We start from the raw sequence: 23,795 nt of genomic DNA, 5'->3' as shown, positions 1-23,795 counted from the left end.
AGCACAGAGGGATACTATGCAAATGTACCTGTTTTGGCAGTGAGTTGTTTTCATACTGCCAGTGACAAGTGAAAATGAAAGAAGCAAGAGTTATCTGCAGTTTAAACCTAAATCTCATACCCAAGACACAATAGCATGGTATGGCACTGTTTTATTATCAGCATTTCTTGGTTCTAGCATTTCTAGATCAAACACAAATGAAAATGTTTTGCCTACACTTTACAGAAAACAGTTTTCTCAAAATGTGTTTCCCTGAGAGCTGCTGAAGTGTTCTTCCAGAACAGTCTGGCTAGTGAAGTCCTGTTCAGGAATAATCTCTCAAGTTACAGATCAGGATAACTAAGGTGTGCGCCTGTGTTTTTTGCCTGTGTGTGAGGGGGCGTGGCAATGGGCGTGGCCTATCACAAAAAGGCACATAACTCCCGAATGGATTCACAGATTTGCACAAGATTTTGTGGAAAGGTTGGTCATGAGTCAAAGAAGAGGTCCCTTGTTTGTGTGAGGGTGTGTGTGTGGATGCATGCACACATGGATGCATGTACGTGTGCGGTCGCAGTTATTGCAGATTCACGCTTGTTTGAATTATCACGATGAATCGGTCTATCAGTAAATGCTTGATTTAGTGAAAGGGCAGCGGCTTCTCTTCAGCACCTCTCATGGAGCCCTAGTGCCTGTTTCTGGGGTTCTTTGAAGTGAAGATCAGCAGATCATTCCATGGAAGTTTGTCATTTCTGGTTTCACAGATGACATTGTTCGAGAGCTTCATTTTGGTAATGAGAAGAAGACAAGCTGGCCACTGCCATCAACACACAATATAGTCTACCGCCTCATCAATTGAAGTTTCACATGCAGATATCCGAATTGGAAAAAGCTTTTTTTGCAAATGGTTATAAATTATAAACAGTTTAGAATTGTGTGAAGTTTCTACTGGCAGCCTACTGTTTATTCTGAGAAGAAAGTTGTCCAAGATGTTTCACATTTCGGTCTTGTAAATTGAGGCTGTACTGTAATAGTGGCTGTGCAGAACTAGTCAGTTCTCAAACTGTGGGTAGGAAGGTGGCCTGAGTGTCCTACGCAGTATAGCGAGACGGGTGTGCTGATTCTCTCTACACAACATCAGAGGAATTCGCCCTTTCTTACCTACTCTGCACAGTTCTTAATTCAGGCCCAGATACTTTCACACTTGGACTATTGCATTTGTCCTCTTGCTGGTGTTGGTGTTTGCACCGCTAAACCCCTCGCTAATAATACAGAATGCAGCCGCATGACTTGTCTGCAGTCTTCCCAAGCATCCTCATGTCACACCCTTCCTCATCTCACTTCACTTTGTACCTTTTAAAGCTGGCTTCCAGTTTAAAACCTTGGTACCAACCTACAGGACGGTTAAAGGCACAGTTTCACCATATGTTTCATTAAACTACATACCCTACACCTTGACCAGATGTCTCCAGTCTACATGGCTCTCCCCTCTCTCTGTAGTCGCTCCCTCCAGTCATGTTTGTATTGTTGCCTGTCCGTGCTGGCTTCCCAATGGGGGAATGAACTTTCTGCAGTGATCAGGATAAGTGAATCGTCTATCTTCAGATGCAAACTGAAGACCCACCATTTTCTTTTTAGTTCAGGTTATGTTTTATGGTTTCAGTTTTTTTCTTTTTCCTTTTGTATTAGCTCAGGTTATGGTATTTTTTAATGCTTTTTTTGTACTAGTTCTTAGGGGATGTAATGGGTACAGTATAAGTATTCAGGATTTGTATTTTAGTTCTGACTTAGCCTAGCTAATTTTCTTTAGTGCTTAAGTAATGCTCTACTTGCTGGTCAAGTAATATCGTTAGTCAGGTCTGGCACTGTTCATGTAAATCAGGTGAACACACTAACGGATAAGAGTGTCTGTGAATCGAATCTAGTGTAAATGTAAAAAAGAAGACACGAGCGTGTCCCCCCATGTGGCCATGTGGCCGGGGGCTCAAGTTTCGGCCATGGCACTTCCTGTGCTGTGATCGCTGCTCTATATGTAGCTCTCTGCTTTGCCCCGTCTGAATAAATTGAAGGCGCACCTAAGGAGGACAGACACACTCAGGGAAGCTTTAAGTGAAGGGTGTTCACTAGGGTCTGCCAATATTGTGATTTTTATTATTTTCAATATCAGTATATTGATGGAAAATATGTAATTAATGGAAAATATTAAATATTTTATGGCAAACCATGGCATGTGATCATATGTATACTGGAAATAAATCAGTGGTTTGGTAACAGTTCACTATTATTTCCTTACTGTTATGTTGTTCCCCCTCATGCCTTTTAAGTTACCAGACATTTGATAATGACTGCTTACCAATCATTGTCTCTGAACCAAGTAATTTGATGTAGCTAAAGTAAAATCCAATCTTGGGTAAATTGTCCTGGGTATACTTATACTTGTTCCTGGTTATGGTTATACACTTTGTTGTACGTCGCTCTGGATAAGAGCGTCTGCCAAATGCCTGTAATGTAATGTCCTAGTTTTTTAAATTGTCTTAGTTTTTACAAGAGGATGAGTTTTGCATTTGAGGTTTTAAATTAAGCTAGCTATGTGCAAAAAGTGTTCCATGACGTGCGGAAAGAAAACCCAGATTGTATTAGGTTGGGGGTAGAACTGATACTGTGACATTAATATTAACATTATATATAATAGTATTTAGTTGAGGGATTGTTGTGAAGCAATAGTCATTTTATATTCAATATTTGTATTCAATATTATTATCGAAATGGCTATTATTGCTAATATTGCCATGAGCTGTATGTCTAAAAATATCAATACATCGCAACCGTAACTGTACTCTAGTGTTCACCCATAGAAATAAAGCATGTGCTGTATGTCGCACTGTGCTCGCACATGCTCTGTGTTAGCAAACACAGAACGTGCGCTTGCGATGTGGCTATGTGGCTAAGCAAAACAGGAGCACCTCTCATCTGCCATTTCCTGTGAAAAGGCCCTTCAGCTGCGATGGGGGTTGATTTCGGTCTTCAGTCTGCTCTGGCACGCGTGAGGCTTCGCCGCAGCGCTCATCCGTTTCATGGCGGCCCTCCAAAAGTTGTGTGCCTTGAATAAATATTTATCTTAAGTAAAATATTTTGTTAATTCTTTCAAAAGATACTTGTAAGCAGCTACTTTGATTTGCTTGGTAAGTGAGTGGGAAAGCCTTACATATGCCTCCCACTCTAAGCCTGTCTGTGTACCTGTACTGACCTGATGAAGCCTCTAAACAGGTCTGACTGGTTATTTACTGAGGAGCAGTTGAAAGTGATACTATGGAAAATCACCAAACTGAACTACTGTGTTTCACTGTGTAAAATTTAGTTGGAAAAAGTCACATTCTTTTAAGGATTTTAGTTTTTAGAACGGTGTACGTATGTATTACAGTATTGATCCATATCAGTCTTCTTGAATTAGTCATTTTAAGATGTATGTTTCATTGCAAGTTTGGATTTCATTTTTACCTGTTAATATCTGAGGTCTTACCATTCATGGTCAAGTTCCTGTTGAGGACTGAAGGCTGTGTTCGAAAAATCAAAAAGCCAATAATTACAGATATTATTTTATTTTCATTTACATTTTATTACCATTCATCCCTAGTAGCCAGCTAAGCTAAGGACAGCTAAGGTTATCTGCCTAATTGGTAACTAAACTTTTCTGTCAGCGTGCACTTCATAGCGATTAAGATCTTTGCGTCTGATTATCCGGAACAAATTGCTCCTGCCCACTGTTTCTGAAAAAAGCACCATGGGAAGAGCTGCTGAACGCTGTGAAACTGGCAGTGCCCCTTCACTTCTGTAGTGCTCAGCAGATTACAGGCCCAGCTGTCTGCCTGGCGTCTGTGGCCAGTGAGTGGCATGCAGGTGCCCTGATATTCATCACTTCATGAGGCCTTAACTGTTAGCATGGGCTTGTTCTAAAGTATGTTTAACACATTGCATTTAAGGGACTTTGAATTCTGTTTGATGCAGTGTTTGAAAGATGAATACTAGATTGTTTTGTGTGGTGAACATGCCCTTTAATTAGGCAATGTTTTTCCCTTCGTTGTGATGTGATCTTTTTCAGAGCAGTAAGTTGATTTGGAATTCAGTCCATGTATTGAAAAATGTAAATCATGTTCACTGAAATTTATTTCACTTCTTAGATTGAATTTAAGATCTATTCCTCAAGTAGCTGATTTGAAATGGAATTGGTTACAACCATGTTGTGATGGCACCCAGTTTGTTTTAAAACCAATTTTTCCATTGTACCATTACATTTTGCCCATGCTGTTGTTTTTGTTCTAAATAATCACACTTCATTTTACTGACTTTTTATTGTGTGGAAGGGACATCAGTTGCATGCATGTTAATTTGCCCACTTTTCTTAAACTAACAGTATCGTGCCTTGTAAAGATTGCGATCATATTGTACACAACATTGCATAAATGGCAGTATTCCAAATAGAATAGAGTAACTTTACTTTACCTTACTTCACTCTAGTGTTTCTTTTGCGCCTCTACATCATGAAACCTATGCACTTGTTGTACGTCGCTCTGGATAAGAGCGTCTGCTAAATGCCTATAATGTAATGTAATGTAACTTGTTATATGTTGCAGTTATTTCACTGTTATTTCACATTTTTTGTTATTATTTATTTTTCATTTTAAACATCCCTGGGAGTAAAATGTAATTATGACCCATACGTTTCCTGTCATCTGTACGCAGGGGTTCGAGTGTTGGTAGATGCCAGAGAGAAGCTGCACATCCCCTGGGGAGATGCCTCCAACCAGGTGCATGGGGAGTCCATGATGGGCTTCGACACTCGTTCCATGATGTCTCAGGGCATGGTGGAGACCAGAGTCTTCCTGCAGCTCCTGCCCTCCATCCGCTCGCTGTGGAATGACAGCGGCATCCAGAATGCCTATGACAGGAGGCGGGAATTCCAGCTGGTGAGTCAGACCAGCAGATTTAATCATCTCTTTATGCGACAAGTCCCTTCTCAGTTCATCACCTTGAAAGGGTCAGTTAGTTTTAGTTTAGAACAAATTTTTAAAAGTTCAGATCTGACCTGAAAACACTAAGTTATTTGTGTTGTAGAATTGTTTCTAGACATCTGCATTTTGGTGAAAGGAAAGTGTGTGTTATTTCATCAGGGGCATATAAACCACATGCATTAGTTCAAGCCTCAGCCATAAAGCCACAAAAGAGAATTTTTGCATCGTTGCTTTCAGTTTTGGAAGTAAATAACTGATTCTGTGCTCTGTATTCAACACATTGCAGTGAATTTTTTGTCACTGGGCCACATCATTCTCACTTGAGGGTACTATGTTGGTTGGCAGTGGTTGACTCAGGAGCCACACATGTAAATGTTGTGACAAAACGCTACATAACCACCTCCCTGTGACACCCTCTGACTGCTCCCTGTTTCCCTTTATTCCCTTGCGCACATGCAAATATGCACTACCACGATGCATTCTCGATTGCCGTCTATCTTTCACACAGACCTACCATGTAAGAATTTGCACTCTTTGTAAATTATTTTTGTTCTTTGACATTTTGTAAAGATGATCTTCTGGCTTCTAAACCATTTCAGATAACATGAATTAAAAAATTCTCATCTACTTTGTGTGGAGCGAACGTAATCGCAGCAGAAATCAGAAAGCATCACATGCACGAGATGGACTTCTCTAAAAGCTTTCACTTCCTGAATGCAGTGATTTCCATATTCTTGCACTGTTCTAATTAAAACCCTGACTCTTTAACATCAGCCCACTTTCCGTCAATTATGAGTAAACTTCAGTCATCACGAGACACTTTTTCGTTTTCTTTCTTCCTTTTCTTTTTTTGCTGGATTGTTCCTCTTCCTGGGCTTGGTGAGTATTTGGTGAATTCTACTGACGTGCAGTGTTGGAAGCTGTGTGTTAGAGAGGGAGCGTGCAGATCAAGACAAGAGCAGACATGACACTGTACAGTCGCTCTTGATCCGACAGCGCAGATAAGGGGGCCGAGGAAAGCTCTTCCACCGCGTTTTCCCTTTAGGAATGTCTGATGTGAAACAGGGACGACTTTATGGCCCCTCGGCTCCCTGCACACAGCGATGGAAGATGCAGCCAAGGTGCACTTTTGGAAAACATTGCATGTCTTCCGCAAGCGACTGTCATTTTAGAAAAACGAAAAAACGATAACAAAAGGGACGCATCAAAACTCGGCCGTCTCCCCTAATCCCCGGGCCACGTGCGGCGGATACATAATTAGTCACGCTTCCTGCTTGCGCAAGTCCGGTCTTCCAGCTCTTACATCGTATGGTATGCAGACGCCTTGGAACAGCACCCCCCCCCCCCAATCCTCAGTACTGTTGTGCACGGGCATCATAGTGGAGAGAATACTGGAAGGGGGAGGGGAAGGGGGAGGGGGGGGGGGCGCTCAAAAGGCCTGGACTAAAAAGTTTGCTTTGGTCTATAATGTTAACGGGTTCCATAGAGACTGCATTTTCACAGGGCCCAGAAATTTCTGCCACGCTCCTGCTGCTGCATAATACTAATCCAGAGTCCACTGCTGAAATTGGGAACCGCAGGGTCGTCCCACAACTGCAGTGATTGGTGGCATCTCGTCTTCCTCACACCGTACAGCATGTTTCATTGGACAAGCACGGTCTAAACCAAGTGTGACTCCACCCTTCACGTCTTCAACGACATTGCAGTATGTTTCATTGTATTTTTCACCCTGTAGTTGACATTCATAGGACATGGGTACATGCTATAAATTAATTACATGTCGTCTTGAAGTATCTTTTGGGGGTTGGTTATACCTTCAAACATTTGTGTCCAATCCACAAAGGGTGTTTTAAATTGGTGTTGAATTTGAGGACAGTTCCACAAATGGCCAGTGAATTAAAATTGGAAATACATTGTTGATTACTAATTTTGTCTGCAAGGTTCATGTAGACATGAGTGTGGTATATGATGTTGCTTTTTGTGTGCCCTATGGGTCTCTCTTCAGGCATGATCACATGGCTTTCTTTCATTTTTGCCTGTTACAGCAGTTCATTGTACATTTGGTAGAGGATTGTTTCCTGTTTCTGTGGCACCTCATTTGTTTGCTGTAGTTCCTGTTTTTTTTCTTTCCTGTTTCTCATACAAAGAGTATTTATGAAGGGAACAGCTGAAATATCACACACTCCACAGCTGGGGCCCTGGCTCCCAACCGACTCCCAGATTACCAGGATCTGGGAAGAGGGATGATCCTGGCAGGAATGCTGAGCCGTGATTAAACAGCATGCTACTGTGTTCGTCTGCAAGTCTGAGTGCTGTTGGTTAGAGCACGGCTCAGGCCTGGGAAGCATGCATCATTATTGGTGTGTGGTAAATGGTTCCTCTGACTGCTTGTTCACCAGCTTTGGGTTAGAGCAGGTGAGGAAGGCACCGTGTCCCTTGAGGATATACCCGGGAGTGCAGTCCTGCAGGCTGATGTCGCCTTAAAGGGGAACTGCAACATATGGGCAACTTTGTTTTGTTTTTTGTTTTTTTAGAAGAAATAAATATGAGTCAGCTGATATTTTAATCTAGAAAAATCGAATAAAATTATTATTAAGTTACATTTGTTCGAAAATCACTGAAATTCACCTGGGTGCCGCCATATTGAATGTTGTTTTTTTGTGACGTCATTGGTTTGGTTCCAGTAAAATTGAACACAGTCATATTGATGATCCAAACTGCAGTGGCATCTGAGCCGAACCAGTAAATGCATGGAGGCCCTCGCCTCTGGATGCAGCGACAATTATTATAACAATAAACAGGTTCATTACCACAGACTGCCCCCAAACAGCAGTATGTGCAGGTGGCTTACTCGACTGAAATACATGAAACCCCCCCCCCCCCCCAACGGCTGATCGTGTTTGTGTATGTAAAGGGTTTGACAATCGGTCATTGGTCCACATACTCACTCCATAAATGTTGATAATGTACCAATAACTTATTTTGTTTATATCTTGAAACAACTCAGGATATTTGTGGTCTTGTCTCACCCCACACACACAGCAAGTCTACTTCCTTGCCTAAAAGCCATTAATGGAAACACACTTGATTCGCATTTTAAGAATTGTCGACTTTTCAAAAGTTTGCTTAGAATTTCTGCAAAACCTGTATGGAAACATGGTTATTTTCTCCCAAATTTGCTATCCTTTGTTTACCTTGGCCAGTTATGCATCAAATAGCCTAACCTGCAAAAAGACTGCGACTACTGATCAATCACATTATCACAAATCTCATTCACCCTAAACTAAAGTATTTAATTTATAGCAACAAAGTTTTACTAAACATTCCTCATAATTTACAATACCACTATATATTTTATTAATTCAATACCATTTTATTAGCTACCTTGCGGAGGCTATGGTGCCACAAGCAATTCTCATCAGACATTGTCCTTATGGAACAGCCTAACTGCTGTTTTGGGGAATTGCATTTTTCACAGACAGCAACAACACCTCCAGCACATCTCTCTTGGGACAAATCATACTGAATGAAGTTCAGTCCTGTCTGAAATGAAGAGATGTTCAAAAGTTGCTTTGTGACAACAGATTGACCCCATTGCTATAGCCTATGCCACAGGTACACCAGTTGATATTGCCCAGTCTGTCCTGTCCTCGGTCAAGTTGTTGCTATTTTCATACTTTGACAATGCCACTTCTGGCTCTATTTATCTAACCGGCTCGTATGCATAATTAATTTTATTTTCTGGTACCTCGGTAAGCCTACTGTAAAATTCATTGGAATCATTCATCATGGCTGGGATTCACAGCCATTGTAAAACTATGGTCACAGCAGGGGAAGGCAACCAGAACAAAACCAGTGACATCATCAAAAGGACTAACCAATTTGCCTGCTCACACGAAATGAATGGAATTTAAATCGAAATGACACATTGTGGGAAAGTTTTGTTGTTGTTTTCAAAAAATTTTCTTGATTGAAATGAGTAAGCTCGCTCATTTATTTTTCCAAAAAGCCCCAAAGTTGCCCATATGTTGTAGTTCCCCTTTAAAAACGCAACTCAGTGTCACAGAGTAATGCAGTCAGTGCTCTAGATTAATGACTTGCCCTTCCGAGAGATGGGAACTAGAAGAGACCGTGTTCAAAGCCCAGGAACAAGGGAACCATGCCACACCCATTACAGAGGGCAGACTCCATTTTCTGTATAGTTATTTTCTTTACCTTACCTTAACCAGCACTGTCATAATTTCTTATAGTCAGCATTAAGTCTGTTTGTGAGCCTTTCGTCAACCACTTAGCTGCAGTGCAAACATTACCTCCGCCCAGGCTGCTGACCCATCAGGTCTGTCTGCATTCTGCAGATAATCGGGACAATCTGTGCTTCCACTGGCTATTAATGGCAGGCATGGGTTCTCCTGACACGTTTAAGCTGAGACCTGTCTCATGTTTCACCCACTCTGTGTGTCCCTTGAGGGCCCAGAGCTTAATCATTTGATGTAATGCTCACGGGAGGGGTCTGTATCACAAGAGGGGGTCTGTGCTGTGTGTCGTTATCACCAGACCTTATGCTTTATACCCACAAGCAGCTATCTTGTGTGCTTTGTTTTTAGCCCCTTTCACATGTGGAGTCTGAAACATTTCCAGGTTCAATTATCTGGGTTAGGTTGTGGTTTCCGGAATTCACACACTGGTCTCCCATACGGAAAACTTCAGGGATGAGTCTTTTCACAATGGCATGAGCATTCCAGATGGATTAGGCAAGATAGGCTTTCTGTCCTCCAAACCAATGCAGGCAAATGTTAATGTTATGTAAGTTTGTCTTTTAAAACAGCTAGATATTTCGCTGAATAATAGTTCTGGCAGATCTGTAAACCCTACCAACAGAACCCTGAGGTGCATTCAAATTCAGCGAACAGGGTGAATGTTTGCAAACCATTTCAGACTTTTTTTCCGTTGGCTTTGTGTTCGGCGCGAACGTTTGCAAACATAAGCGAACGATCTGAAAAGGTAGTTTGCAGCGAACAAAAATGGACGCTGGACTGAGGGAAATGTTCCCAGATGGGTATTTCAATTGAAGATGCCGTTAAGTGTGATCAGTTTTTTCAATAATGTTATTGCTAACGCTAGCCAATGTTATTATTATTATTATTTTTATTCATATTTTTATGGGCTTTTCAACTTTATTGGACAGGACAGTGTAGAGAGACAGGAAGAACAGGGAAGAGAGAGGGAGTGACGTGAGACGAAGGTTGCACGGTTGGACTCGAACCACCGACGTCGTGGCTCGTAATGAGCATGTGGACAGTGCTCTACAGGCTACGCCACGAGACACCCCGCCAGTGTTATTATTGTTCGCTAGCTAGCTATTGTTTTTTATCATCGATGATCACAGAAGCGGCTGTGAGTACAAACGCTCTTGTTCTCATGTGTATGTTTAATGCAAACAATTTGGAACGTTCTTAAAAAGCCGTTCAGATTGAACTGTTCAAATAAAACGTTCGCCATGAACATTCGCCTCTGTTCACTGAATTTGAACGCACCTCAGTTGATAGTTTTAAGATAACTTGTTAACATCTGTAGCCAATATAGTTCCATTATATGATCCCAAATAGCTAACATTAGATAAATCATTCTTCCATTGTTTATCAGCTAAAAATCATTATTATAGGAAAGCACTTGATAAAAGCTACTATATATTAGCTGCGACTGCAGCTCTATAGCTCGGTCTGTCTGTCGGTCGGTCGGTCGGCTGGTTGGTCGGTTGGTCCACAAAAGTGTCCTACCCCGTAGCGGCCACAGTTTTCGCCCCAGGAGGCTGATATTTGGCATGGAGGTTGGTCATGACTGAAGGTAGAGCTGAGTAACTTTCAGGCCGATTGACCAAGAGGGGGCGTGGTGATGGGCGTGGCCTATCACAAAAAGGCACATAACTCCCGAATGGATTCACAGATTTGCACAAGATTTTGTGGAAATGTTGGTCTCGAGCCAAAGAAGAGGTCACGTGTTTGTGTGAGGGTGTGTGCGTGGATGCATGCACACATGGATGCATGCGCGTGTGCGGTCGCAGCTATTACGAATTTGCGCTTGTATATCCTAGCTCCATCAACTAAACTTTACCTGCAGCTATCCCATAGCACCTGGGTAACTTCATTACAAGGCAGAGAGACATAGTCAATTACTGTGAAGTTTAAATAGGCTGGGGGGTGGTTGGGAGGGAGGGTGGTTTAAATGTGAATACTAAGACCTGACTGTCGATAAATAAATGGGTTATCGGAACTTTTACCTCCTATTAATTGGTATCTGAATCAAATTTTCATATCAGTCGGGCTCTAGTGATTGCAGCACATTTGAGTGGGCTGAAAACCTAGGCCTATGTGCCACACACACTCAGTTTTCTATCTGGAATCTGTAACAAGTACTTGTTTACTTTTAAACAGTCTCACATACACAAACGGACACACACATTGACGCACAGACAGACACACACACACACCTACAGACATGGTTGACTGACTAGCAAGCAGTGGTGGGCTATGTTGCCTGAAGTCAATAAGTTTGGAGTGGACTGTATTGCAGCAATACTGCAAGCATCAGCATCGTCATGGGCATCAGTTCAGGAGGAGTGGTGCCTAACCAATACCCTTCATATTAGATGCATATGTCAGGGCAATAGACAATGTGACGTATGACCTGCACTCCCAGGGCTTTTCTGGATGTCTTTGGATATCCTGCCAGTATGCAGATAGCATCGAAGCGGTCGGAGGGAGAAGGCGAGTGCTCCACACTGTTTACTACCTGCAGCTTAGAACCTGTATTGTAAGTAAAACACAGTAACACCATCTTGCCATTACACTGTAAGCTGTTTGTATAGGAATGTTTGCATTAATGGCCACTGTAAAAGGGATTTTGTGTGCCATCTCGGTGCATTCAGGCCTTTCTGTATGGTGTGAATGTGTAGGCTTTTTCATTATTAGATTTACTGTTACCATTGCGTCTACAATTTTTTTTGGGTTGTAGATTTTTTTTTAGTTGTACTTTAATGACTGCTGTAACTGTTGAAAGCTAGTTGTGTCTGGACATGCATGCCCTTCTCTGCAGCAGCCCTTGCTGTAGCATTGTGTGCTGTACTGAGCTCGAGATGAGCTGCACGGTATCTCATCATCCAGTTTTACCCCTCATGTTTCATCGCTTAATTGCTAATTGCGGTTATTGTGGCCCTCCTGGGGAGTGACCCCCCACCCCCACCCCCAGTACACCCAGCAAAGCAGCTGTAGCCTTGGCTGAGGCCTGGGGTGAGGTAGGGTATAATCCTGTGAGACTGGGAGATTATGCGGATTGTTCACAAAGCTCGGGGTTTGAAACAAACGGAGCCCTTTGTGACAGCCTTACGACAAGAGCAAAGGTCAGAATTATGCAGCAGAACAGTGAAGCCGTGTTTGAGTGCAGAATCTGAAGGGTTGTGCTTTGCCTTTTAATGGGGCATAGGCTTGGTCCTGTAGGCAAAATTCTAAATAGTAGCTGTACAGCTGTGCAAAATAATTTCCTCACTTTTAACTATTGTAGCCTATGGATTCATTGTGTGTTGGTAAGTTAATTGCTCCTGCTCTCTTTGGGGCGACATAGCTCAGGAGGTAAGACCGATTGTCTGGCAGTCGGAGGGTTGCCGGTTCACACCCCGCCCTTGGCGTGTCGAAGTGTCCTTGAGCAAGACACCTAACCCCTAACTGCTCTGGCGAATGAGAGGCATCAATTGTAAAGCGCTTTGGATAAAAGCGCTATATAAATGCAGTCCATTTACCATTTGGCAGTCCTGCTAAAGCGGTGTTGAGAAGAGGCATTTGTTAGATGGTGTACTCATCTGGATTTTCCTGTGCAACATTTGCTTGTACTGTAGTGGGGCTATAAAAAAGAAAAGAAAAGCAAACACAGGTCAGATCATTGCCCACATTTGCAGTTACTGTGATAATCCTTTTAGCTTATCAAGGTTGTACATGCTTTGGTAATAGGCAGAATGAACACACTTCCTCCTGTTTGTTACAATATGATGCCTTGTGCATTTCAGCCCATGAAAACCCCCCCTACCCTTCTGCAGTTTTAATCCACTCCCTTCTTTTTACAGTTCTTTCAGTATTATTGAGTAGATGCCTCAGCCAAGTTATTTAACATATAATCAAATGGGTATCATTTGAGTAGTACATGCTGTTCTATATTGTGGAGGTTTATGTATAGTCTGTGTAGTTTTTATGCTATTTGCTGGTTTCAGATGGTATGTGCATCAGTGTTAATTTTGTAAACAAGAAATATGACAAATGTATGTTGACAAAGTGCTTTTTGATTACAAAGATTAAATATGGCAAAAATTCTTAACAGAAAAAATGAGGATGACAAATTTCATCCAGCATTCGTATGACTCAAATTTTACAAGACTGAAAATTGTCACAACGAATGTGTAGATGTGCAACAAATGATAGTTTCAAGTGAAATGTGTTCATTTGAAAGTATCGTTCATAAAATTATTTTTAACACATTATTTTCAGAAACCATTCTGAATAGCAAGATGACCATTACCATGTTTGTGAAAAGCCTAAAGCATTGCGTAGGTAACAAACTGCTAAAATACTACAAATTTGGTGGAGTGTAACCTTCTGTCCAGTCATTAGCATGCCTGTGATACAGCAGGATTTGCAAGGTGTGTGCATTCTATCTGGTTAAAGCACAGCAATAGGAAGCTAAACATGAACACATGTCTAACCATGTTCCTGCCCCAGCCGGTTTTCAGAAGGAAGAGAAGTGATATATGGACAAGCTTTAGAAATGACTCCAAGCAAAATGCGATGTAAGCCATGTGTACTTACTACTAACGTTAGGCGTGTTGCAAAACAGTCTTATTGCGACAAAAACACTGGACTTACCTCTCTTACGTTATGCCTTTGCTGTCATAGCTAATTTGAGATGTGCAGCCTGCAACTAGGTGACTGGTTGCTTACACTGCAGCCAAGTTAGCTAGCTAGCCAAGTTGTTTTACTTCGGTGGCATTTTTGCAGTTTTGTAACACTAACAGCTTCAGTTTTTGATCTTAAGACGCCATTTCTGTTGACATACAATTTGTGCATGGGGCTGAATAGACATAAGCAAGATGTTAAGATAGACTAAGGACGTTATAGTTACTGTCAGTCAGGCATTTCTTTGGTGGTCGAGCTGGACATAGGCCTATGTAACATGTTGAAACGTAACAGGCCTAATGTTAAGTGCCTGTGACTGGCACACACCAATTTGAAGCTGTTCGTGTTAGACATTTAATTTTATATTTCATGTCTCTGTAAGTTTCTATTCATTTTACCTGTTATTCTTTATCTTATTTATCTGTTATATGATACTATAATGTGATATATAGCTATACTTGTTAATAGTACTTTTTAGTATTTTTCAGTACTAAAATGTGAAATTCCCTGCTGTCATTTTGATCCTGCCGCTGGGCCTGTACTCAAAATGTAAATAAAGGTTGTTTTTCCCATAAGTCATTGCTTTATTTACCTCTAAGAACTCACCTCTGCAAAGAGCAAGATCTGGCCTATGACTTGAAGATGGATAAAATACCATCTGAAGAGTTCATAATTGGTAATATTCCTTCTATATTTCTACAGGAATGTGCCTGCAAATAGTGCATGTCCAGAACCTTTAGATCAGGGGTCCTCAATCTTATCCAGAAAGGGCCGGTGTGGGTGCAGGCTTTTGTTCCAACTGAGCAGTTACACACCTGATTCTACTAATCAACCACTAGAGTAGTCTTTGCTAAGGACCTTGATTAGTGGAATCAAGTGTGTCACTGCTTGGCCGGAACAAAAGCCTGCACCCACACCGGCCCTTTCTGGGTAAGATTGAGGACCACTGTTTTAGATGCTGTGTAATATTAAAAGAGCTGTAAGAGTTTTGGAAAGTATGATGATTGTAGCATCTTTGTGTAAAGGTCAGTCGGTAAGAAGTTTTAAGAACATTCCATTGAAAAGAAAATTGTCACGTTTCATTTTAAGTGGAGTGAATCTTCGTTTTTGTCAACTATAACTACTTTTCGTTGACTAAATCTACACTTTGTCAAATAAAACGACTAAGACTAACTATTCAAATGACCAACATGTGACTAAAACTAAAATGCAACTTAGTCAGAAGACGATGATTAAAACTAAATCAAAATTTGTCAAAATGAACATTGCTAAGCTGGGAACTTTGCTATGTGGCCCTGTTCTCACTTTAGCTCTGAAACAGTGAAACCAGACTGGGGTTATTTTGGGTGTGCTGTGGTTTACTAGCAGTATCCATAGCAGTTCTGCCATCTTACAGAAACATTTCTCCATTGCCTGCAGGTTCACAACCATACAAAGTAGGAGGGCTCTAGGCAAAAACGAAAAGAGCGTGATACAAATGTGTAAAACTGTCTTGTTGAGCCCGTTCATCATCAATGTACTGCCCTAAATATTCGGTACAGCAGCACAGATTGCCTTGTGCCTTTTTGTTTTACAGACTGATTAACTTGTTTTTAATGTGTTCTGTTTGAGCATTTGTGCAATCTGCTGTCCATCTGTTGTATTTAAACAGTGTTTCTAGGGTTTGGTGATTCCTTGGGAAGCTCATTTGGAATTGACACAAGGTTTTTATATTGGCCCTAGATATTGTCGACTTGCTAATTCATAACTAAAATCTTAAGCGTTCACTTGCCAAAGCTGGCACAGTGCACAGTTGACTTGCGCTAAATATAGTTTCCGCAAGAACAAGGTACGTTGGTAATAACGTAAGCACGTGTCAGCATGGAACATTACACATTATTGTCACCCAACAGTGACAGGTGGGGTTTTTTTTTTTTTTTTGGTTTCTTTTTTTTTTTTTTTTTTGGTAGGATGTGATGTGTGTATGTTAAGGAAAGTTTTAAAAAAATGTAAAATAAAAAAGGGTAGGGGCTGCAGCAGTACAATGATTGGCTGTCCTAACAGTGAGAGTGCCTCATCTGGGACCTTTTTCCTTACCTTGGCCTTGGCTGCTAGTTAGTGTTTGCTTGTCAGCAGTCCTCTAAAAGTCAGCCGATGACTGCCGCACCTGAGTGAATTTGTGTGAACGAGATGCATTAGGTAGCAAGATCAATATGTTATGTTAACTAACTAGCTAGCTTTCAAAAAGCAGGGCCTGCTAAAGTACACGGTGTGCTCTGAAGCTCTGTGAGTCTACATGAAGAGAGAAAGCAAGGCGCTCATTACTGTCTACTTCCTGTGCTGATGTCTCCGAGCTCTGTGTGGAGAGGAGGAAATGTACCACATTACACACGCAGCAAACGCATTTCTGCATCACTTCGCACTGAGCTAAGAGGAAGAAGTAAACAATTCAGTCTGCAAATGACCCAGAGTTTCCCCCGACTCATTTCCTTTACGTACAGCAGTTCAACCACATGCATTGACTTAGTTTGTTTATTTTCAGATTAGATCCCCACCAAAATAAGTCATCCTGTTGTTGAAGTTTTTATTTCTGACTACAAATGGTAAATGGACTGCATTTATATAGCGCTTTTATCCAAAGCGCTTTAAAATTGATGCCAATGAACTACAGTTCAGAAGATTCTGGTGTTGTACTTCCCACTTCAGTATTGGAATGTATTTGTATGGCGGTCCTGAGCCCTGAGATCGTTGCCACTGGCCAAGTTGTCAAGTAGAAATGTACATTCACGGTTCTGCATCTGCATTTTGGAGTGCTAGGTGGAATTTGGGATAGTTGTCCAATATATTCAACAAAGGACCGAGTGACGGGACAGCAGGTGTTGTTGTGCGGTACATACTAATTTTCTGTCACCCAGGATTGTGGTCTGAATTGCACAGATACCCACACAAGCACAAACTTCACAAAGGAATGCTGGCTTTCTCTGCATTCCAGAAACGGTTCTTTAAAGTCACAACTACGCAAATGAGGCCCTTTCATTTAGCTAAAAAGTAAGCCTGTCTCCATGTCATGTGGCTAACCGGTTTTTGACATGTTTGTGGCAGTTTTCTCTGCTTTTTGTAGCCTCGTTCAAAAATACTGAGCCAGAACCTAACAGTTGTTTGCCGGTCTGTGTCACATTATGTATCACACATGCTGAAATGCAGTAGCTTGTATCCATAACTATTTCCTGGGATGGAGGTGATAGTTCCCTCTGCTTCATAAGAAACAGTGGTTTTAAAAATAAAAAAAACCCTTTTGAAGTGAATCAGTTTTTCAGTCTAGGATAGGTGAGATTTGGAATACAGGATTGAAATGAGATGTACACTTACACACATTTGTTTTCCAGTGATACAGTAACATTAGCACATAAGTCTTTATATTTACATTTTTATATCTTCCTTCACAGGGTGAATCGGTGAAGTATTTCTTGGATAATGTGGATAAGCTTGGAGAGCCGGTAAGTTTATTCTCTGCTAGCGTGTGCTTGTGCAGTGTCTCCGGTTTGTATCATTTTCCACCGTGTCTCAACTAAAGCTGAATGGAGTAGCTGTCTTTGGAGTGAAACCCAGCTGTGTAGAATTTTCAGTTAAGCGTTTGCACATATTACAGCTGGTGTGACCTACATTACTATTAACCACAGAGTAACATTGCTCATTTTTAAAGCTGTTGATGTTGTTTTTCATTAAATTAAATATTCCCCCATGGATTTTTTTTTGTGCTAAATCAGCAAACGGTGCAAGCACTTTACGCTCTTTGTTTAGCTGAATCCAAATTGGGTCACATTCTATTTGACAAAACAGATTGTGTTTTTCTTTTTTGACTGTGTTTACCCATTTGCCATTTTGTGTGGGTTGTTGATAGAGCAGAATTGTAGACTATGGAAAACAACAGGTGTCTACCCTTCCAGCAAGTGTGAAATAAGCCGTTTCTCAAACTAAAACCAGACAAGTGATTTTTTCCCGGATGTGATGGTCGTGCTGTTAGTCTGTGGTTTTACTGGGAAACGAGTCTGTCGCTGGGCAGTCAGCGGAAGAAATAATCAGGACGCAGAGTTTTTAATAAACCTTTTCTTTTGCTGTCTGATTCTCAATTCCAGGTGGCTGTTAAGGGTGTAGTAGACTAAATGTTTCATTGTACTGAGTTGTTTGTATACCCTGGTCCCTTTCAGAGATTCCTTCAGTACTGAACTGTTAAAGCTCTTTTATGCGTGAACAATCCCCAATTCTCCCTTAAAGTCAGACACTCCTAAATTCAGATCTACAACAAATCTGTAATGTGACGTGATTGCTGTGTTTTACAAAGTCAACTTATTGATGATATGGGTCAGGACCGAAACTGTTACTGAAATAGAACGCCCTTATCACCAGGGATTATTTTTTTATCCTGTTTTAAATCTTAAACATTTGAACATCTTTTTTGTCGTTCGGAACTAATGCTCTCGCATCACCACCAAATGAGCACGTCAGCTACAGTGTGTTCAGTGGTGTGATGCGTCTGCCTGTTCAGGGCCCAGTGACTGTGACCCACACTATAAACCAAAGAGTGTGCTACAGCGGCGCTATTACTGATCAGACCAGAGGCATCTCTCTCACTACTGGCAGTTGGTTTCTGCAGATGCTTCCTGAATAGCAAGGGGTGATCAGCAGTGGTGGACAAAGTACACAACTCCATTACTTGAGTCAAAGTATAGATAGCCCTGGTCAAATATTACTCCACTACAAGTGAAAGTTGTTCAGTCAAATTTTTACTTTAGTTAAAGTACTGAAGTACTTGCTTTTAAAAATACTTAAGTATTCAAAAGTACATTTTATTTTTAATGTCAATTCACTGTTGTATTTTTTCTACGATGCGTTTACAGAAGCTCATTTACAGATGCATTTTTACTGTTATTAGATAGCAACACATGATAGACGGGTTAAATTGAGATTTGGGAGGTGGGTGGACCCTGAGATCCGGTGGGAGGTGGGTGAAAAAAGGTACAAACCAATGAATGTCTCAGCTCAAAATAGTTGTATCTTTAATGTATTGTGCACATAATTGTAATTAAGGAAAACAATGTTTTAAAAAGAATGTATACTATTGATGCAAGCTTTTACATAATATATTTCAAGTTTAATGACACTCAATAAACTTGAAATATATTATGTAAAAGCTTGCATCAATAGTATACATTCTTTTTGTATACAGTATATAGTATACAATAGTAGAATTTTTTTTACCCACGAAAATAATCGGCCATCCTCCTCTTGTCCTCACTTTATCCTCCTTTATCCATCTTTCTTAAACTGGTGAGGCGCAAAACTCCTTTAAACTAATCATTGATCTCAAACTGTTTTAATTAATTTTCAGTGATTAACAAGCATGCAAATATCTGTCTAATCAAATGGAAAGGGACACAGCTTCTTCGCATTGTGTTAGGGAGATTAAATGATAAATGCGACTGAGAAAAATCCGTTTTAATCGCTAAGCAGTGGCGGAATCTTCCCCTGATTTTCCTTGAGTATCAATACAATTAATCCACAAATTGGGCTATTCAATACTATCATATATAGCCAGCTGTCCCCAGATAGGCAGTTTTAGCGAGTAGCCTAGGCCTTATAGCCTACATTTATTTTAATTTGCAGTACGAAATTGTGCACATTTTTAATCAACATTATTTGCGGATACACTTCTTTCTCCGCACTCGTATTCATGGCAAATATCTGCAATGCTTAGGCTAAATTGTAAACACAATTGCAGTGCAGGTTTTGTTTTTGCTGGTTATTCTGAGAGCTAACATAGTAGATAACAGACTGGTGTACCTTATTTGTTAAGTGTAGACTACTTGGTGATTAAAATGGATTTTTAACAGATAAATTGAATTTATGATTTGATCCCCCTAATACGGTATGAAGACGCTGTGTGTTAGGCTACTTGTCATTTGATTAATCCGATCGTTGGCACGCTTGATTATAAAGGAAAATTACTCATGAAAACAGGTTGAGATCAATGATTAGTTTAAAGCAAAGTCTTGCGCCCCACCAATTTTCAGCTCACCGGTCGCCGCTGAATAAAACGTTAGGTATGTGGGAAATATTCAACCCTAGCTTAGCTACTGACCAGCAAGCTGCTGATTTTGCTTAAGCAATCAAAGTTACCGTTAATAATAGCCAGCGTTCGTGGGGGCTGTTTATTCACCTCTTTTTAAAATGTTGCATAGATGAAATTACATGTTAGCCTAATGAAACTATCTACCGCGTCCGCTTCCAATCAATCAAGACAATCAACAATATTTTTCTTTCTGTGTTGTCTATATAAACGACTGTTCCTCCTGATTTTTTTTTTCTTCTGAATTGTTTGGTTGAGCAGGTAAGTGGCTAGAGGGAACACATGGACTGGAGCCTAAATGGACTGGATTGTCATAGTTATTTGTAAAACTGCCAGTCAAAATTATTTATTTATTTACCAAAGGTGGGTGGACACCGTCCACCCGCGTCCACCCCCAATTTAACCCCTGATGATAGATAGCATTGCCTGAAATGTGAAAGAGTGGGATGACCCTTCGCTCAAATTCCATAAAATTTCATCTGACCAATCCTAGCATAAAAACTGCAACCACTACAAGCTCAGACAGCTTCATAATTAGCAAACGGGCTATCGTTAGCCAACGTTTACATACCTCGACATGCTTTTTCAGGTTGGACGGCGAGTTTTTGAATGCAGCGATGTAGTTTGTACGTGGTAAGCAGAGCAATATGAATCACAAATCTCAAACATGGACTTGAGATATGGCCATGGGTGCTCTGGTGGCGAAGAATCATCCTTATCTTCTGCCGTTGCCATAATTACCGCCGCCAAGTTCAAATTGAACTGTTCAACCACTGGTGCAACAAGAAAGCACTTTGAACTTGACCGACAGCATATTAGGAGTGGGCTACTGTGGTTGGTTTTTCTCCTGTGAGGAACACAGCGTGTGGCCAATCGCATTTTAGAAAATAAAAAAAATATTCAACTGTTGACTTAAAAGATATGCTTCAAAGTAATGAGTAACGACAACCATCATAGAAATGTAGTGGAGTCAAAAGTACAATATTTATCTTTCAAATGTAGTGGAGTAAAAGTCATAAGTTTCCAAAAAAATAAATACTCAAGTAAAGTACAGATACTCAAAAAATGTACTTTGTTACTGTCCACCCCTGGTGATCAGTGATCGAAGGAAGCGTGTCCAAACTGAGCCACCACTACCCAGCCGCTGTACAATCCCATAGTTGGTGAATGACAGCCCCTTTTAACAACAGTAACTCAATTTTCCCTCTTTGTTCTTTTCAGCTAGACACCAATAATCCTTTGATCAATCGTTCTGCTAGGATTCCAAGAGTCAGATTTCAACTCATGGCAAAAACAATGGAATGTTCTTCTTGAGCTGTGTTTTTTTACATTGGTTATAATGTTAATGCAAACTGGCATTGACCTAACAACTCTTAATAATATGATATGATGATATAGCCTAATGTTATCCTTGGAATTACCAACATTTCACCATTGATTTTATATTAGTGACCACTGCTACTTGCCCATGACTGATTTGCAGTCTTTCATAGAAACTAGAAAAAATTAGAAAACTGAAGACCATTAGTAATGATTCATGTCAATCAGTAGGATAGCCTGTTATTTTATATTGATTTACCAGTTTTACTTCCAGAAGTCCACTGGAAAGCAGCATTGTGTCTTTGCCAACAGTAGCAGTTTTGTGTATTAATTGTAATCTAATAGGCACAAGACTTATTTTACATAGATTGTAAACGTTGTAGATAACAGATTTCTCGGAACTAAAAGGCATATTATGCAGATTATGACGAGACATTTACAGTGACGGGGCAATGGGACACAGATGTTTAAATTGGCTAGTGTTCCTCGGATTACTGCTGTCGCGGTGTCTGCCAGTGACATGCCAGGTACCCACATGCTACCTATTATCATCACTGAGAGATTCACCTCTCCTCCGGTTGGCGCTAGCTCCACCACAGTGTGGAAAGTCATCACTAGCTTGCGAGTGCATAACCTGGCCAAATCTTGAATAAGCCTTTGGAACATTTACATTTTGGCTTAATTCAGCTGAAATATTGGTTGCTGTGTTCCATATTCCCTGTAGGTAGGGCTGTGTGGGTGCAATGAGAAACGTCTGTGAGAAGGCATTGGGCTGACAGGATGGTCCACACCAGTGCAGTCCAGGCAAATGGAGCAAGCAGAAGCCATCCTCCTTTGCTCTCCTTCCCTCTCCATGACTCTTGACTGAGCCCTTTAGTCATGCAGTGTAATCTTGTGATCTGGTGAGGCTCTTGCTGAGAAAGAGGAAGTGGGCTGGGTGTCTGCTGTAGCAGGGAGACTCTCCTGGGAGGCTCTGAATAGAGGCTGGGCCTCCGGGTGGCTGACATCTCCCCGAACCGTGCAGTCGGCCATCTTTCACAGAGCCCCCAAACAGGGCCGGAGCTCTAGGCCGCCACTGATAAACAGGAAAAGGAAATGCTGCAAAAACTCTGGGTGAAGGATGGAACATCCACCCCCTCCTCACCCCGAGAAACACCCTGGGCTGCGTTTTGTTTTTTCCTCCTAATGAGAGTGGGAAATGCCAGGAGGAACAATGTGGCACATGGAGACGCTGAATGAAAACACTCAGAACAGAGGCAGAGAGTGGAGAAAACGGAGAAACGCTGTATATCTGGGGGTTGGTTGGTTGCAATGAGACCTTCCTTTTAAGAGGCAGAAAACTGAGGTTGAGATATGATATTTCCATGTTTCCTCAGCTTGACTAGGCAATGCAGCCAGAGGTGCTGAGGAAGGATGAGGTTCCATTTCAGCATTGTTTGAGCTCAGCTCGTCTTTATGACTGTGTGTCAAGGCAGAATCGGTCATGGGACGTGCCCATGTGACTAAGCAGTGAGTTTTCATTGGTGAAGTGAGACAAGACCGGTATCAAGCAGACACGCTGGAACTTGATCCCTCCGCCCCACCACTATATTTTTTTTTGTTGTTTACTTGCTACAGCTCTCCATTCCTGGCTTGTAGGAGCTACATAGCATATCTATCACTGATTTTAGGGATTTGGCTGGTAGCCTGTTGACAGCCCTGCTTCTTTTGCCAGTGAGGGTTGGACTAATGGTGCTTTTCACCCCCTCCCACAGGGATTTAAGGAATTGAATTCTGGCAGGGGTGGGGAGTGAGTGAGAGGGAGGTCTGGTGTATCTGCTTCTTTTGTTAGTTTCCCTTTGTAGAATGTATGTGGCTAGTCTGAGCTGTATGAGTGGTTAGATGTTCCCCTGGGAAACCGCATTGCAGTCCAACTCTTTTGCATTGAATGCTGTTCCCCAGTTTGATAGCTCTGGTAGTCAGTAAGGGCTAAAATCAAAGGTTCTTGTCTGTGAGTTGCTCTCCGCTGCCTACAGGTCCCTCCCTCAACTAGACATGTCAAAACTAGTGTTGAGCTGCATGTAATTCCTGAGACTGCATGTTAGTTTCTCTACCATTCCACACTCGTGTCCCATTCTCCATATTTTTCGACTGAGATAAAGGCACTTTTTATACAAACTCCTGTGGGATTTCCATCATTTCTAAAACATTTTACATGTGCGTTTTTGTAAATTAATTTTTATAAGGAAGGGTGAATTAATATTTTGTCATTGTTTTTCCCTCTATAGTAGGGATTCTAATTATATACATTAGGTTATGATTTGTAACTTGCTGATTTTTGTGTGTTTATTGTGCTTTAGACCTTTTCATTACTAAATTCTACAGTTCCCACAGGCATATTATTTGTCCATGCTGGGACATTGGTCAGTTAAACCTGCCCACCTGTGGCTTTGTAACAATTTTATT

The 23,795-nt window shown here is 41.1% G+C and overlaps 1 protein-coding gene across 1 annotated transcript in view; it reads left to right on the top strand.

Moving 5' to 3' along the window:
* Nucleotides 1–23,795, top strand: part of LOC135248469 (guanine nucleotide-binding protein subunit alpha-13) — a 31,565-nt gene that overhangs the window by 5,071 nt on the left and 2,699 nt on the right. Inside the window, exons 2-3 of the mRNA XM_064323153.1 lie at nucleotides 4,720–4,943; nucleotides 17,350–17,400. Coding sequence (XP_064179223.1) covers nucleotides 4,720–4,943; nucleotides 17,350–17,400 — 275 coding nt within the window. The remainder of the gene's footprint in view (nucleotides 1–4,719; nucleotides 4,944–17,349; nucleotides 17,401–23,795) is intronic.

This window comes from Anguilla rostrata, chromosome 2 (assembly GCF_018555375.3).
Source record: "Anguilla rostrata isolate EN2019 chromosome 2, ASM1855537v3, whole genome shotgun sequence".
In the NCBI taxonomy this organism is placed as follows: domain Eukaryota; kingdom Metazoa; phylum Chordata; class Actinopteri; order Anguilliformes; family Anguillidae; genus Anguilla; species Anguilla rostrata.
The sequence above is the reverse complement of the archived record's forward strand: the minus strand, read 5'-3'. Positions and strand labels throughout refer to the sequence as shown.